This window comes from Brassica napus, chromosome C8 (assembly GCF_020379485.1).
Source record: "Brassica napus cultivar Da-Ae chromosome C8, Da-Ae, whole genome shotgun sequence".
Lineage (NCBI taxonomy): Eukaryota > Viridiplantae > Streptophyta > Magnoliopsida > Brassicales > Brassicaceae > Brassica > Brassica napus.
Window position 1 is genome coordinate 32,913,615 of NC_063451.1, and position 18,390 is coordinate 32,932,004.

Consider the following 18,390-nt stretch of genomic DNA (forward strand, 5'->3'; position numbering starts at 1 on the left):
CATAGCTGATGGCTTCTCTGTTTCCAATAAGCCTCCTCAGAGATATATGCTGCTAGGAGTTTTGCATTGATCTCCTTGATTCTTTCTTCTTCTGGGACTGGATTCGACATGACAATTTCCAATTCTTCTCTGAGATCTTCTAGTAGTTTTTACTATTCTCCTGAAACATTTTGCACGATTTGCAGATTGCTCAACGATAGAGCGAGAGTCTGGCTTCCAGACTGAGGTAACTGCGTTATTCCAAATCTAATATACTAGTGCTTTGATCTCTACATTATCCTTTAGTCTTCTATCATATCTGAAAATATGTTGACCCTTGCTTTTGGAAGTGTCCAGGAAAGACATGATAGGACGGTGATCAGAACCTTCAAACTTGAGGTATTGGCACCGACAAGAAGGAAAGAGATCAGTCCATTCAGATTACTTAAAGACCTATCAAGTCTTCTCCGGACCAGGTGTGTTCTTACTATTCTTCTCCACTAGGAAATCTCATGTGTGTTTTAGATCAAAGAGGTCGTTTTGTGATAAGAACATGCGGAAGGAACCAAAAGTACCTTCAGCTCTTTCGGGGCCTCCATTCTTCTCATAGTTGTTTACTAGTTCATTGAAATCTCCTGTTAGGAACCACGGTTCTCCTGAACTAGGTTTTAGGTTTGATAGCTTATCCCATCTTGTGTTCCGCTTGGTGTGATCAGGTTCACCGTATACAAAGATCGCGTGAAAGGTGATCCCTTTAGTTGTGATCTCTGTTTCTATGAAATTATGTGAGGATGATAGAACAGAGAGATCAATGTTGTTCTTCCAGCTTAGGAATAAGCCTCCTCCTCCAGGGGAGTGCGGTGGGACAGAGAAATGGGTTTGATCATGAAGCCATGTTAGTTTTTTTTCCACCATTTCATCGGTTTGTTTTGTCTCCATAAGAAACATGATGTCATGAGCATTCCTTCTATGGATCTCCTTTAGCCGCTGGACTGTTATGGGGTTCCCCAACCAATAGCAATTCCAGCTAAGAATGGCTAAAGAGCCTGGTGTGGAAGAGACAAAAAATCCGGTTTCCTCCTAGACATCGCTTGGATTAAGTTGATAGGGGGGTTTTTAGATGGTCCCGCATCAATCTGTGTCTTCTCTAACCTTGCTTGTTTCTTGTTTACAGGTTTCCCAGCTAGTGCAGTATTTCTTCCAGGGGAGTTTTGGATTTGTGCTAATTTTCTCTTTCTTTGAACTTGCCCCTCTGAGAATATTTGGAGTGGCTTTTGGTGATCTTTTTCTTAACGTATGCACATGCTTTTCCTCAACTTGGATTGAAACTCCCGTAGCGTTTCATTTTCCTCAGGTGATTTCAAATGGTTTTGAGGTTCAATAAGTCTATCAACTTGCGTTGGTTGAGGACTAACAATGATTGATTTCAGTTTTGTATATTTATCAGCTTCATTTGTTTGGTCTTGGAGCGCATGATGAGGGGAGACATCACTGTAGTAGGGATCCAAAATTTCGTCCTCTTCTGCCCTACTATGCGGGCTATGAATAACCAGATTGGGCGGGAAGATGAGTGCTTGTAGGGGGTTTACTTGCTCCGGTGGGGGAGTGACCGGGTTACTGTCTGAAGCAGTAGTCTCAGCTGCAAGGGGGAGCTGGGTTGTTGTGGATGCAGAGATAGTTGTTGATGTTGCTTCCATTAGGCCTTCATCGTCACTGTAGAGGACTCTTTGTCTTCTAACTGATGCTTCCACTGGGTCAGGGCAACTCAGGTATTTCTTTGTCACCTTATGTAAATCTTCCATTATAGCTTCTCTGGTAAGGACTTGATTGCCATTGGCTCTTGTGTGCAGTGGCTCAATTGCGAAGGTCTTCTCCGGTGCACGATGATCAAAATTTTCCACAGCCTCAGAAGTTTGTTGTGGCTCAAGGGTCTGCTTAGGTCTCCATTGGCCTTGGCTCCTTTGGGGGAAAAGATCCCTACTTCTGTGTGTTGGTGCTCCTGAGTGGTTTCTGCTTTTGGAGTATGGAGGAGAAGCGTAGGAACTGGGTCTATCCTGGACAGGCGATTCTCTCCAGGAGAGTTTTGGCCTCTCACTAAGGGTTGGAAGTCTCTCTGGTGGAGGGTTACGAGTTTGTTTCGTGCTGACTCTGTCTCCGAAGCTTTTCCCGTGTCTATCAACTCTCTCACGGAAAGACTGTTGATTAGAGCTTGGGGGAAGAACGCTTCTGTCCAAACGGTAATCTTTTAGATTCTCCTTCTGTGAGCTCTGAATAGAAGTGTCTCGGGGGGGGGGGGGGGGGGGGGGGGGCATTGGACTCCTTGGGTTAACATCTTGTGAAGATCTGGCCGGTCCAGTAGATCTTACTGCAGTTTCCAATCACAGGTTTGGTGCTCCTGACGATGATGAGGCATCTTCCAATTTTTGTGGACAGTTTCTTCTCAGGTGGAAGAGAGAGAAACAATAGGAACAGTGCATCTCCAGTTTTCATACTCCAAGGTAATGACACTTTATTCTCCTGAGTCGAATTCTACAATTGATTCTTTTATGAATGGCTGTAACGCATCAACATGGACTCTGACTCTCGCAGAAGTTCTTGTGAGTTCATGATTTTCCAGAGTCCCCAGCTCCTGACCCACACGAACAATCATATCATCATGCCATAAGTGGAGTGGGAGTCCTTTTATCTTGGTCCAGAAGAGAATCGGAAAAGAGGTGGAGATGACAGGCTCCCATCTTTGGAGGATGACTATCCAGTAGGCAAAGTGGTAAGGCATGTTGTCTAGGACTCTTCTTAGATCATCTTCTCTCTCAAAATGAAACTGGAAACAGTCATTTCTCAGATCTGAGCCAACTACTCTCCCTTGTAGGTTCCATTTGGGTGGAAGGGCTGGGATGAGAGCCCACAGCTTTTGTTCTCGAGGGTTGGTGAGTCTTCCAATGAGAGTAAGTGCATTGTCGCGAATGAGAGCTGATGTATCAAGGCTAGGGGCCTTAATGTGCTTGATGTTGTTTTCACTAACATGCTTCTTTCCCTTTTCTGCCTCTGTGAATCTAGGTGCCATTGACGCTTGCTGGAGGAGTATCAGTCGACTCCTAGCAGATAGACACTTGACTAGAGCTTGGGGGGGACACGAAGGTGTGAGGAAACAACTAGAAACTTGACCAAACTTGGGAAAAAGGGGCTTTGTATGTACAGGCCTTTGAGTTAATGGTGGATCTTCTGAGGAAACATGATGCAGAAAAAGAGAAGTAGCTAGATCTGAAGATGAAACTCGCTATTTCGGAAGAATGTTGCTTTAGAGGGTGCTTCTTTGGGTAACAAATAAGGGCTTCCGGGGAGATGAAGAGAAGGAACCGATGCGAAACTATCCTTTCTTGGCAAGAAAGTGAGTTATCACTTTCAAATCTATTACCCGCCGGATCTATGCTTTCCTTACCTCGAGATTTGTGTCTGGGAGCGTTTTCTCACCACGCCTTCTACAATGGATAAGATACCTAATACCTAATACCTAATAAAATAGACTTATTAAAAAGGCTATATGATGCTTGTATATTTTCAAAATTTGATATGAAAAGTGGATTTTGGCAAATTCAAATAACCGAAACGATAAGTATAAGACAACATTCGCTATACCTTTTGGGCACTATAAATGGAATGTCATGCCATTAGGTTTAAAAAATATACCTTTTGAATATCAAAATATTATGAATGAAATTTTAATATATTATATAGTATATGTAGATGATGTATTAATATATTCTAAGTCTATTGACCAACATTTCAAACAATAATACACTTTCTTAAACATAGTTAAAAACATGGATTAGTAGTTTCTGCCAAAAAATGCAAATATTTCAAACAAAAATAAGATTGTTAGGACATAATAGTTACGAATGAACTATAACACCTATTTCTAGATCAATAGAATTTATGAATAAATTCCCTCATGAAATAAAAGAAAATAACACAATTACAACGATTTTTAGAATGTTTAAACTATTCTTCACACTCTTTGCCTAACATACGTAAAATAATGCAACCATTATTTCAGAGACAGAAGAATCCAGTCCTATGGTCTAGTGTGTATACTAGTATAGTCCAAGATATTAAGAAAAAGCCAAAAAGGTCACAACATTACCATGCTTAGTTATTCCACATCCTGATGCATTTATGATAGTAGAAACTGATGCATTAGAAATAGGTTATGGAGAGATCCTTAAACAAAGATTGTCGGAATCAACACAAGAGTCTATAATACGTTTTCATTCACGAGTTTGGCTAGGACCCCGAAAAGTTATTTCACAGTTAAAAAAGAAATTTTTTCTATAGTAAACTGTATTTCTAAATTTCAAGATGATTTAATAAATATTTTTTTTTAGTACGTGTCGATTGTAAATTTTTTTTTTGATAACCGAATGTTCTGGCCCCACCGAAGTGGTTCAGACTAGAGACCAAAGCGACCAAGGACCTAGCATGTGCTGGTCACCATGTGGGTCACCGTGAACGATCTTCGGTCTCGGGCGCTAGGGTTCCGCATGTGAATTCCCTATAGTGGTCGGGATTTGAACCCGGGTGGCAGAACTCACAACCGTGAGCCCTTTACCACCAGAGCTAGAAGCCCCAGTTGTATGGATTGTAAATCCGCTAAAGAGATTCAAAAAGATGTAAAGAATTTGGTTTCAAAACAGATTTTTGCAAGATGGCAAGCTATATTATTGGTTTTTTTCTTTTGATATACAATATATAAAAGAAAAAAAAATAAGTGTCTACCAGATTTTCTAACAAGAGAGTATTTACAGGGAAAAACGAAAACCATCAAAATGAGTGAACAGAAAAGACAAGTGTCAATGTATAAACACAGAAATAATATTCAACAACAAAAAATTACCACATGATTATTAAATAGAATCCAATAAAAAGTATTTTTAATTTTGAGTAGGATAATGAATGTATTTACAAAATTTGTACAAAATTTGGGTTTCCTATAATTAAAGAATCTATTTTTCAGAAGTTTTATTATTATAATAATAGTTTTACACAAACAAAAACTAAAAAAAATATTTTAAAATCCACAAACAATCGAACACCTAATATTTCACAGTAAAGTTGCTTAAATATGCACATAAATCTAGATTTTGCCATTTTTTAATTGCGATAAAAAAATTGTGGTCTATAATTGTGATAACTAAGTTTTTATATTTATGTTAGTTCTTTAAATTTAAAAACCATTTTATGTATTATTTCAAAATAAATGATTTTGTCAACGATTCCGTACATAGTTATAGTACAAAACTATAACTGATAATTTTATTGTTAACCAATAGAGTAAAGTTCAATAAAATGCACACTGTTTTCCACCAATAATATAATTAGGATACATCTAAATAGTCAATAAATTAAACTGAAAATATAATTTGGATACTTTTCCAATTTTGTCAAAGGTATAAAATGATTAAAATCTAGCATTTAATAACATATATCTTCAGATCTAGTGGTCAAAATGTAAATGTGGTAAGAATTAGGCTGAGTACTTATCCCAATATTCTAGATGAGGTCAACTTTAGAATTGTATTATGGATATAATTGCACTAAATTTAAGATATATATAGGGCGTTTCGATTTTTACTTCCTTGTTTAGACATTTCAGTTATTTTATAAGCAAACTTGCTAATTTACAATATCACAATTTATTTAACAATTATCTACGTGAATTCAAAATTCGGAAAAAAAATATTTAATAATCCTTATTTGGCATTCTTATATCTTTTTGAATTCTATAAATATTACTCTGTCGTATTCATTTTCCACAAACAATCAAACCAGAAGGAAGACATTCTTCTGTTTTTCCTTTGCTACGTTTTTCCTTTGCTACGTTTTTCCTTTGCTACTTCAAATATCTCAAGGTAAAGAAAAATTCTTGTTAGAGAAACACTGTTATATATTTTCTGCCGAAGTTCGTAGTTTTATATATCCGCTAGTATGTATTATAAACCGCTCTTTAGATGATGAATATTGCGTAGCTTCTATAAGTTTTGATTATAACAAAATCATCTAATACAATAAAATATCGAATATCCTTATGAAACTATTAGTTTGATTAGTTTTCATATCCAACATCTTCTTAGATATTAATCTTCTTCTTGCATGTTTCTATTATCTTGTGTAGATGATTAGGCTAGTGTTTGGTATATTAGTCCTTTTGGCTATATTCCGTTTCCCGACGATTGAATCACGTAGCCACCATCCTTCGGCGTATTCCGGGATTGAGTTTTCTGCATTAAATTGCCGGAAACACAAGGCGGTAATAACTGATTTTGGAGGAGTTGGAGATGGGAAAACTTCTAATACGAAAGCGTTCAAAACGGCCATAAGCAACCTCAGCCACCTGGCGAGCTACGGTGGAGCTCAACTCGTAGTTCCTCCTGGAAAATGGCTCACCGGAAGTTTTAACCTAACCAGCCACTTCACATTGTTCATCCAAAAAGGTGCCACCATCCTTGCATCTCAGGTAACTCACTATGTTCTATACGGGTTTTCAATTTTCTAATTATAAAGAATAATAATAGTAACCAAAGTAATGTATAAAATCTAGAAAATCTATTATATTAATGTTATAGTATCGTAAATACATCTCCAATCAAAGCAAAATTGGTAGAAGATCTGGCTTTTATATTAGTTTCTGGTTTGGCTTGTATTGGATCCGGTTCTGTTCGATTCATGAAGGTTTACTGTAAATTAAGTTACTGATTCCGGTTTTGACAAACATCAGGATGAATCTGAATGGCCAGTGGTCGCTCCACTGCCATCGTACGGAAAAGGAAGAGATGGAACCGGAACCGGGAGATTCAACAGTCTCATCTCCGGTACAAACCTAACCGACGTGGTCATCACCGGTAATTTTCCGATACAATCACAGCAAATTTCTGGTTCGCACCGTAAACCGGAAGGTACTAATATATTGAACTTGGGACTCTAATTCTAATAGGTAACAACGGGACGATCAACGGACAGGGACAGTATTGGTGGGATAAATTCAAAAAGAAGCAGTTTAAGGTGACTAGACCGTATATGATCGAACTCTTGTTCTCCAAAAATATTCAGATCTCCAATATCACTTTGGTCGATTCTCCGTCGTGGCATATTCATCCTGTCTACTGTAATAACGTCATCGTCAAATCAATCACCATTGTCGCTCCCGTTGATGTTCCCAACACCGATGGAATCAATCCAGGTACTATCCTATGTGACAATGTTTATGTCATATGTGCAGACCGGTCTAGCTAATGAAACATGCGTCTTCAACCCAAAATTTCAAAACGTAATTATATATATATATATATGAATATAGATAAGTTTTTTTGATAAATTGTCTATAGCCCTCCATGCTTAAGTGGCATTATTAAATATATTATATAGTTTTGCATATTATCCCACGTGGCAATATTGTAATCTCACGTGGCATTGTTTCTGATTTGGTTCTTTTCAGATTCATGCACCAACACACTGATCGAAGATTGTTACATAGTATCCGGAGACGACTGCATCGCCGTTAAAAGTGGTTGGGACCAATACGGAATAAAGTTCGGAATGCCGACTCAACAACTCTCGATCAGACGGCTCACATGCATCTCCCCGAAAAGTGCAGGAGTAGCCTTAGGAAGCGAGATGTCGGGAGGAATCAAAGACGTCAGAATCGAAGACGTGACACTAATCAACACTGAATCCTCCGTCAGAATCAAAACCGCTGCGGGACGTGGCGTTTACGTCAAGGACATTTACGCAAGGAGATTCACGATGAAGACGATGAAATACGTTTTCTGGATGAGTGGAAACTACAACCAGCATCCTGACGAAGGGTACGATCCCAAGGCGTTGCCCGAAGTTTCTAACATCAATTTCAGTGATATGACGGCTGAGAACGTTACCATGTCGGCTAGTCTCGCTGGGATTGATAAAGATCCGTTTACGGGTATTTGCATTTCGAATGTGAACATAACTTTGTCGGCTAAGCCTAAGGAGGTGCAGTGGAATTGTACCAATATGGCTGGAGTTACGAGCAGAGTTAAGCCTGAGCCGTGTAGTTTGTTGCCTGAGAAGAATATGGACTGTAAGTTTCCGTCGGATTTGATTCCGATTGAAAGTGTTGTCTTTAACAAGTGTTATCTTTGATATGCAATATTGTCAGTGAAACATGAAACTGAATTATAAAAGTTTCTTATGATGTTATAACAAAAATAATCTTGAAGAACTCTATTAATTTTAAAATTTAGAATTCGTTTTAAGTATGTGGATTATAATTATGAAATATCATAGTTTCATTTTGAAGAATTCTATATAAAAGAAGAAGTATTAGATTTACTTTCTCAATACAAAATAAGAAAAATATCAAAAATCAAAATCAAATGTGGACAAAGATGAACAATTCGTGGTTGGCCACGGTAGATGTCTTAAATAGCACATGTACCAGACATTACTTAGTTCCCAGTACGGTCTGGGGTTTGGAATCACTTGGTTTTAAAAAGGTGCAAAGAAAACATTTTTATGTATATGATGGAAAATAGATTACATAATGGTACAAGCATGTGGATTATCATCACTAAACATCGAAGCCGCGATCTCATCGCCGGCCACTGCAACGGAGTAAACGGCCGGAGTGTGGAAGAAAGTGTGGACACCACCGGTGGGATCCGTACGGTGGGCATCGGAGTAATAGTGGTTGGTCACATAAGATGGATATTTATAGAAAGACGCAAAGTGGCTATTACCTAAGCGGTATGGCCACGGTTCAGCTGCCTTACCGGCCCGTCGTACCGCTTTCAATACCTTTTTCTCCTCTAACCGGTATCCTCGAGCCGTCACTTTTTGGCTTTCCATCTCTACTTCCACTTCTTCCACTCCTGCATGTTAACCAATAATAACCGGATAAACTTATTAAAACATCCAACCGCGTGCAAGAACTGGAGAAATCAATTTTCCAGTTAGATCGGTTCTATGGTTAACTTTTGGTTGAGATGTTCAAATCCAGATACGCGATCGCGAACCAAACCAATTGTTAGTTTGGCTGAATGAATTTGTTTAGCCAAGTTAAAAGAACCACAACATTAAGAATATATATATAATAGTTCCATGCATAGTACATTCATATAAGATTTAGTTTTACTTTGGTTCTAAAATTCTACTTGGATTGAGGTAAGCAGAATAAAGATTAAAACTCAAAAAGCTTTCAATACCTTTGAGCTTGAGTAGAGTCTTCTTAAGCTTAGAAGCACATCCTTCACAATCCAAGTTTGGAACTCTTATCTCCACTGTCATCTACAACACATATAACTCAGTTATGTAATATTATATTTCTTTATTTGTAGCCTTGTATGTCTCTATAAATACATGGAAATATATTTGCAACTGTAAAACGAAGGACAATAAGAAAGAAGATAGGAATGGAGTAGATACTCACAGACATGCTTACAAACTCCCCTCAAGTGTGCTCAGTTATAGAGAAGGAAGCAGAATATAAAGGTTCCATATTGTGTATGCATATATATAGGTACATTATGTATGTGTGCAAACTTAAAATAATTTAAATTATTATGTTGATGAGATTTACTATAGTGTTTGTTATTATAGAAAGGGTTCTTGGGTTGTGAAATGGGGAGACAAGGGAAGAACACAGCACGCGTGAAATAGTAAGATAAAAGGCGTGAGCTTTTTGCCTTTAGGATTTCTTCTCTGCCATCCAAATCATATCGCTCTCTCACTCTCTTCAAGTCACTTGTAATATTACCCTGTATTTTTCTTTGTCACTCAATACTGGTTAGAGTTCTAGAAGTTAGAATCAAGAACCGGAAGTATAATAACCTGGATAATAAACCAGTCCGAGTCAAAACAATCATTTGATAAATGACTAAACAGACTCACAATTTTACAGTTCAAGTATTTAGCCAGCGCATACCATAACCATTTTGTTTGGGTACCATCATTTCATTTAAATGTATCCAGTTTATATGGATGTATCAAGATTGATTATTGGTGAATTAATATAATGTTAGTGAGTAATATACATATGCCCTACATGAATAATATGGCACCGCTAAATTTATAAACGCTAAATGGTTAGTTGAAGTTGATAATAGAAGCAGTCCCTACTATAAAGAAGATATTATTTGTGAACCCTTCGCTTTCTTATTTCAAATCTTATCACGACATATATATACTTTAAAAAAGAAATAATGACTTTGAAATAATTGAGAAATATCATTTCGGAAAATAACAAAAATCTAGAAACCTATAAACCTATAAACTATATTATCTTTTGGTTTATTAGGTCTATTACATCAACTATATGAATTTCTTGGAGTTGGAGGCATTATGAATCATTATATTACTGTTCGATAAAGGTAGTGAACATCAAAGAGCGTTTCTGAGTACCATAGAAAAAACGGATGGCAAACTCATTTCAAATATAGATACTTGACTTTCATCGATATCTTATTGAATATAACTCTTTGTGAATGATATTGTGAAATGAAATAAGGTACATGCCAAAGGTGAGAGCGTAGACTGAATTTTTTTTTTTGTGGCATTTGTGATTAAGATAGGAATATGATATAGTGATTAAGCATGATCTTTAATTCAAAATTGTCAAAGAGGGCACTCCTAGAAAGACTTTGTCATTCATGATTCGTTTATTTGCCTTTCTCCATCATTATGTTTCCATTTAATCAAGGGGGAGCCAAGATTATGGTATATATATGTAACCGTTTGTATTGACAATCCGCAATTGACGACAACATATCCCAAAAGTTCTTGACACCTAATTGTCCATTAACTTTGAAAAGAAAAACTAGTTCAAAAGATCTCATATTAACACTTTTTTATATAATAGTGATGTATCAGGCTTCCGTTAAACCCTTTATTGAACAGTGAACTCCGACCAGTACAGCTCGTAACCAGATCGTCGATCAAAGCACTTGGAAAATAAACAAAAGGGTCCAGTTTTCTCGAAATCACATCTGTCTCTAATGTACTTTATTGTGGTCCAAAATCAATGCTCGGTAGTCGGTTTTGTTAGTTGCTGCCACTTTTTTTATAAATGAACCAAACCGGAAAAAGATAGATATGTCATTTGATTGGTTCTGATAACCCACACATCTTTAAACAATACAAAGGTTTTGGTATTTATTTTGGGCATGGGCCTAGTTTCTAGAACTTGGCCATGATCTAGGCCTTATCATCGGTTTACAATTTCAATTTCAAATAAATAACAACCACCATTGCGAAACAATGGAAATCATAAAACAATTTGTTTCCCATTACAACGAGAAGGTTAAAAAGAAGTAAGGACATTTTGAGGTGCACACCCTTCAACGTCTTGCAAACATTAAAAAAGTAATTAATAAGTTTAACCAACCCTTTCTTGTTTTGGTTCACATTATTCTGCAACCTTTGTCCTTTCGTTTTCCTCACAAAAAGCTCTCTTTTTCTTTCTCTCTCTAATCTCTGACCTCTCTCATTTCACCTGTCGATTTCACATTGTTTGGCATGCAACAGCAAGGAGGGACGATGAGGAACTCTCCGTCGTATGGATCATCGGGAGGGCACTCTCGTCATTTCGACACCATCTTGTCTCCCCTTGTCAAAACCGGCGCCGGAGCTTCCAACAGATCCTACGCTTTCTTCTCCTTCTTCCTCTTCCTCCTCCTCGGCGTTTTTCTCACCACGCGCCTCCTCCTCGATCCCTCCGTATGCACATTTTTATTACATTCTTTGTGTCCTGTTGTTCTGTTACTTTCTAATTCTTCAAAACGACACTCCATTTTGTCGTTTTGGCCTGTTTTGTTTTTGATGGAACTGTTTTGCCACATGGAATTTGATATTGGTGGCGCCAGATTTCTCGTGTCACCATTACTTTTCGTCAAACAAAGTTACGGACAGTTAGATACGTGTCTACATGGGATCTTAATCACGTGATTAGTTTTAGTTAATAACTGTCCACCGCTATTTACTAAAACGACTCAGTTATTATTAACCTTCTTTTCGTAGGTGTTAATAGCGAAAGAAACGGCGATAGTGACGGAGACCCTAAAAGCTGGTGAATCCCCAAAATACCCTCAGTCGACTAAGCTAATAACGGAAAAGCCAAAGGAGTTCAAACTAAACTGCCCCGCTTTCTCCGACAACGCCACTGTAACTTGCCCAAGGGACAACTATCCGACGAGCCTCCTTCCCGGCAGCAGAGAAGATGACTCCGGACGATCTCCACCCGCCACGTGTCCCGACTACTTCCGCTGGATCCACGAGGATCTACGGCCGTGGGAGAAGACCGGGATCACGAGGGAAGCGTTGGAGCGTGCCAACGCGACGGCGAACTTCCGCCTTGCGATCATCGACGGGAGGATCTACGTCGAGAAGCTCCGAGAGGCTTTTCAGACGAGAGACGTGTTCACGATCTGGGGATTCGTACAGCTTCTAAGGAGATATCCGGGAAAGATTCCGGATCTCGAGCTGATGTTTGACTGCGTTGACTGGCCGGTAGTGAAGGCGGTGGAGTTCGGCGGAGTTGAACAGTTAACGCCACCGCCTCTGTTCCGTTACTGTGGGAACAACGAGACGCTCGACATTGTGTTTCCTGATTGGTCCTATTGGGGATGGTAAACGATTCTTCCTATTTCTCTGAGCACCCATATCTTATAAAGTTTTTGCAATTTGACCACAATAGTTTTGGATTTAACAAATGAAACCCTAAAGTAACTCCACGTGGTGACTTGTGGCTTAAGAAATAGCTGTGACTGTGAGAGTTGCATTGTTTTTGTAGGGCTGAGGTGAATATAAAGCCATGGGAGAGTTTGTTGAAAGAGCTCAGGGAAGGCAACCAGAGGAGCAAATGGGTAAACAGAGAGCCTTATGCTTACTGGAAAGGGAATCCGACAGTCGCTGATACAAGACTGGATCTCATGAAGTGTAATGTCTCCGAGGGGCATGACTGGAAAGCTCGTTTATACCAACAGGTGAGTGAATCTATGCCGATTTCACATTGGTCTTGTTCTATGATTCAACTACTTAAGATGGTCCTCGATTCTATTAAAGATTGGTTCTTAAGCGAAATCTGGTGGTGTTATATTATATTTTTGAGCAACTCAGAGGATGAGCTGTCTCGGCATCTTGTTTGTATTGATATGGTTGGTTTAATTCTTACTAGTTGATGTACTATGATGCAAAAAAAGTTGGGAGTTTTGGAGTTGTGTTGTCCATGTTAAGATATATTTCTCTACGTGCTTTATCTTGGTGTGTTCATTGTAGGACTGGGCCCGGGAATCAAAGGAAGGTTACAAGCAGTCAGACTTGGCAAGCCAATGCCACCACAGGTAATTAGCACGTAAACTCTTTTAGAGGAACCTTTTGCATGTAACAAATGGGTTATGCAAGAATCTTGTGATGCAGATACAAGATTTACATAGAAGGGTCTGCATGGTCGGTGAGCGAGAAGTACATTCTGGCTTGTGACTCGGTGACATTGCTAGTGAACCCTCATTACTACGATTTCTTCACACGAGGTATGTTACCTGGTCAACATTATTGGCCCGTCAAGGAAGACGACAAATGCCGATCCATTAAATTTGCCGTCGATTGGGGCAACCAGCACAAGCTAAAGGTAAGACAATTCTTCAAACTACACACATTCGTTACTGTTTTGATTGAATATCGGTTCTAAGTATTATCTTGGCTGTTTTTCTTTCTCACTAGGCACAAGACATAGGAAAGAAGGCGAGTGAGTTTGTGCAACAAGAACTCAAGATGGACTATGTGTACGATTACATGTACCATCTCCTAACCCAATACTCTAAACTCCTCCGGTTTAAACCCGAGATTCCTAAGAACTCCACCGAGCTCTGCTCAGAGACAATGGCGTGCCCCAGGGATGGTAATGAGCGGAAGTTTATGATGGAATCGCTTGTGACACACCCTGCAGAGACTGGTCCTTGCACCATGCCGCCTCCATATGATCCGGCGTCGTTTTTCTCGGTACTGAAAAGGAGGCAGAGTACGGCTAGAAGAATCGAACAGTGGGAGAGTAAGTACTGGAGGAAGCATAACCAGACTCGTTCGTAAAGTTAGTTTTGCGTTAACAGTTTTGTTGTGTAGAGGAAAATGCACTTGCATATAAACCCGTCGATGTTTTTATTCTATCATGAAGACGCTTAAAAATTAGAAATATTTTTCGGAACTGTATCCATGATGTAGTAAAATAATCATATTCCAAATTGTATGGAGAGTACTGTGGTAGCAAACAGTACTATCTCCTAGTCCCTTTATCCCTTTATACATTATTTCTGAATGAGTTGGTCGCCAGTGCGCGCTTTGGCTTATGGAGATCAAAAATGATGAATGAAATTGTGGCACTCCACTCGCTATTAGTCTCTAAGACATTTCTCTAACACTCAGACGTACTTCCCACGTGAGACGTTTTTTTTAGGCTCGACTGGGTTTTTGGACAATTATATTCTTAGGAAAAAGAGAAGGTTGGCATGTGTTCTTTTATATTTTGTGTTATTATTATTTTATTCCACCTTTGCTTTCATTTATTTTTTATTTCAAAATCTAAAACATATTAAACAAAAAAATTGTCATGATAAATTATATATAAATTTTCTATCTTTTAAATTTTCATATATATACATGTGTAAAAAAAATAAGTATGAATGTAGACACCAAAGCGCGGATAGTAGAATTATAGATTAACTAGTGGACATAGACATTTTAACACGGAGGTCGTTGGCTGATATTTTTAAGAATTTGTTCTTCGCCATAGTCCCGGAAAGGAGAAAACCACATAACCACGTTTCTACCATTACTCCCACCGTCACCGGCACCGTCGAAGCCATCACCATGATCGAATTTCGGTTTTAACTCGGGAAAGGTCTCATATTTTGATCGGTTGTACACCGATCTGCTGGAGACTTCCCCCGTGACCACATCCAATCCAACGCAACTAGCTTTCGATCTCCGATAAGACAACTCGATCAGAACTGTCTTATCCTTCGGAGCTCGATCAGAACTGTAGTATCGAAGATCGAGATCTATTTGTGTTGGAATGGATGTGGTCACGGGATTAGTCTCTAGCAGATCAGTGTACATCGGTTCGAAAGATAAGACCTTTAGCGAGTTGGAATCGCTCGATCATGGTGGTGGCGTCGGCTGTGCCGGTGACAGTTGGGAGTAATGGTGGAAACATGGTTACGTGAGTTTATCCTTCTCGGAGACTATGGTGAAGAATAATTTTTTAAAGGTATCAGTCAATGACCTTCGTCCACAACTAATTTATAATTCTACTATCCACGCTTTGGTGTCCACTCTACACTTAATTTGTTTATATATATATATATATATATATATATGAAAATGGATCTTAAAAGATTGAGAATTTTATATTTAATTTATTATGACAATTATTTTTTTAATATATTTTAGAATTTAAGATAAAAGTAAATGGAAAAATAAAGTGTAATAAGAAAAAAAAAAATAAAGTGGAATAAGAAAAAGAAAAATAATAAAGTGGAATAAGAAGAGGGAGTGTCATAAGAGTCTTTTCCACAAGGAAAACAAGCACTAAGACCATCTCCAATGGTTCACTCTATTTTTCACTCTAAAACAGAGTAACTCTATAATAGAGTTGAGTTATACTCCAATGGTACTCTATTTTAGAGTGAAAAATAGAGTGAAGCAAAAAAAAACATAACTTACTCTATATAGAGTAAACTCATTTTCTACTCTATTATATAATCACTACAAGAAAACAACGGCATACTGAGAGAAAAAATCGTCGGTATGTCGTCGGAATAAGGCTATTCCGACGACATACCGACGAAAAAAGTCGTCGGAAATAACTCCTCGGAAATTCATTTTTCCTCGGAAATCCCTCGGAAATTTCCGACGGAATTCCGAGGAACTGAATTTCCGAGGAAACTCCGAGGACCACTAGATCGTCGGAAAGTTCCTCGGAATATACCGAGGGAGGACTTCCTCGGTATATTCCGAGGAAATTTCCGATGGTTCAATCCTCGGAAGTTCCGACGAAATCTTCTTCGGAATTTGCATCGGGAATTTCCGAGGAACGTGGCCGTCGGAAAATTCCGAGGAACATTCCCTCGGATTTTTTTTAAAAATTCCGACGACTTATTCTGAGGAAAAGGTCGCCGGAAATTTCCGAGGGTGCTTTTCCTCAGAATTTCGAAAATTAATTTTTTAAAAAAAATTATTTTTTTTTTTAAATTAAAATTTGTGAAATTTAAATTCGAAAATATAAAATTAAAATTAAAACTGAAAACATATTAGATAATTCAAACTTCTACAAATAAAAATAAAACATTCCGAGTTTTTGGTAAAAAAAAAAAAACTACGGGTCTTGAATGTTCGGGAACACCTCGTTCGGGTACATCCTCTTCATCATCTCCATCATCTGCTCGTTCAGCCTCTTCTGTGTCTCATAGCCCGCCTGTTGAGCTGCCATCTGGGTCTCTAACGCAGATATCCGATCATCCTTGTACTTCAGCTGAGCCGTAAGAATTTCTGGATCAACATATGGCGGTGGTGCAGAAGAAGGAGCAGCCGACCAGGAGCGACGATCCAAACCGGCCAAACGTCCCTTTTTCTTTGGAACCGACTGAAATATAAATAGCCAAATTTAAATAATATAAATTCATGATAAAATAAAAATCAAGAAATAAATAAATTGAACTTTAAAAAAAAATAACTTACCGATTCAACGATTTCGTTGATTCGAAACCGGGACAAGTTGGTCGAAGCCGTCAAAGCGTCATCCTCGGTTTGAAGCTGAGACACTTCGTCTACCACCTGAGTTTGGACCAAGTCGACCACGTCCCTCACAAGACCGTCATCAATCTGGCCGGTCTTCTTGTTGGTATACGCCCTCCTTATTAGGGCGAGATCATCAACCGGCTCGCCATCATTTTCTTCCGCCTTGAAAAAAACATAAATTAAAGAAACATTAGAAATTAGAAGAAATGTACAATAAATTAAAATTCTGAAACTCAAATAATTGAAGAAAAAGCGGTTGAACTTACTATGCGATCTCCCAGAGTGGCAATAGATTGAGCACCCAAGTTATGCTTGTAGATGCCCTTCCCTTTACGGTCGCTCCTGCGGTTGGTGGAGTTGGTGGAAGAAGTTTCTTTCGTCTCTTCCTTATCCCAATGCGCACACAACTTCTTCCAGACCGTGTCGGTCATCGACTTTGGGACCTTTTAATAAAAAAGAAAAGAAAATAGTTTAATAAATTAAAAATAGTTTAATAAATTAAAAAATTGTTTAATAAATTAAATCGAACCTTATTGATTTCCCACTTCTTCTTCCACTCGTGGATCTGTTTCCCATAGTTGTCCATAACTTTATGGACAAAGTGGTGATAGATAAAGAGCGTCTCATCGGAATTCCAGTTGAACTCTTGCTAAAAAAAAAACACAATTAGTAGAAAATTTATATTAAAGATTAAAAATATAAGTAAAAAATTAGAATACTTACCGCAAACTTACGAAACCACAGATGCTGCTTGTCGGTAGGGAAGTGAGTGAAAGTCGGATGTCTCCTGTCGAGGGCCGAGTACATCATACGGTTGATCCATGCGCTGATCCCGTTCCCGGATCGGTTGAACCTAATAAAAAGAACAAACGGTTAATAATGAATTCAAATTTAAAGAAAAAAAAAATGTTTAATTACCATGTTTGACCCCGTCCATGTGGATACGGAGTGAGATAGGGAAGATGGTCACGCTTGGGCTTTTGAACCAACTCCGCAACACTCATCACTCCCGAAGGACCCGGAGGAGCAGGAGCGGATGCAGCAGCGGGAGCGAGAGGAGCAGGAGCGGGTGCAGCAGAGGGAGATGTATGGTAGGAGCTGTGGGGCGAAGGGGAATCCTGAAAATGGATGGAATCCCGAGACTGGCTCCCCGTACCACCACGACCACGACGCTGTCGAGGCCGGGTCTGATCATCATGAGACCTGTAAATTTAAAAAAATATATTTAATAAATATAGAAATATAGAAATTAATTTTTTTAAAAAAAAAATACCAAATAATAGTTTTTAATCACAAAAAAAGATTTATAGATATTAAAAATGTTTAATAAATATATAAAAATAGTTCTAATAAACAAAAAATAGTTTTAATAAATAAAAAATAGATTAATAATTACAAAAATAGTTTTAATAATATTAAAAATGTTTAATAAATATAGAAATTTATATAATATATATATATATATATTTTAAAACAAAATCCCAAATAATAGTTTTTAATCACAAAAAAAGTTTTATAGATATTAAAAATGTTTAATAAATATATAAAAATAGTTCTAATAAACAAAAAATAGTTTTAATAAATAAAAAATAGTTT

The 18,390-nt window shown here is 38.0% G+C and overlaps 3 protein-coding genes across 4 annotated transcripts; 2 read left to right on the forward strand and 1 right to left on the reverse strand.

Moving 5' to 3' along the window:
• Positions 1-5,794: 5,794 nt before the first annotated feature.
• Positions 5,795-8,552, forward strand: LOC106436295 (probable polygalacturonase). Its single transcript, XM_048766087.1, has 5 exons — positions 5,795-5,885; positions 6,149-6,490; positions 6,752-6,875; positions 6,968-7,213; positions 7,469-8,552. Exons 2-5 carry the CDS (start codon positions 6,149-6,151, stop codon positions 8,149-8,151), a joined length of 1,395 nt encoding a protein of 464 aa, XP_048622044.1. The 5' UTR covers positions 5,795-5,885; the 3' UTR covers positions 8,152-8,552.
• LOC106436296 (heavy metal-associated isoprenylated plant protein 31) lies at positions 8,318-9,585 on the reverse strand. Its single transcript, XM_013877251.3, has 3 exons — positions 9,437-9,585; positions 9,213-9,294; positions 8,318-8,879 (listed from the first exon to the last, which is right to left on the reverse strand). The coding sequence occupies exons 1-3, from the start codon at positions 9,440-9,442 to the stop codon at positions 8,545-8,547; spliced, it is 423 nt and encodes a 140-aa protein (XP_013732705.1). The 5' UTR covers positions 9,443-9,585; the 3' UTR covers positions 8,318-8,544.
• Positions 9,586-11,238: 1,653 nt separating this feature from the next.
• On the forward strand, positions 11,239-14,235 carry LOC106436290 (O-glucosyltransferase rumi homolog). Of its 2 annotated transcripts, XM_022696888.2 has the most exons (7): positions 11,239-11,367; positions 11,530-11,721; positions 12,022-12,629; positions 12,794-12,986; positions 13,279-13,343; positions 13,420-13,630; positions 13,723-14,235. In XM_022696888.2, the coding sequence occupies exons 2-7, from the start codon at positions 11,542-11,544 to the stop codon at positions 14,086-14,088; spliced, it is 1,623 nt and encodes a 540-aa protein (XP_022552609.2). In that variant the 5' UTR covers positions 11,239-11,367; positions 11,530-11,541; the 3' UTR covers positions 14,089-14,235. The 2 variants fall into 2 exon arrangements, with proteins under 2 accessions (XP_022552609.2, XP_013732701.2); XM_013877247.3 differs by lacking the exon at positions 11,239-11,367 and having other exon boundaries at positions 11,395-11,721.
• The last annotated feature ends 4,155 nt before the right edge of the window (positions 14,236-18,390 follow it).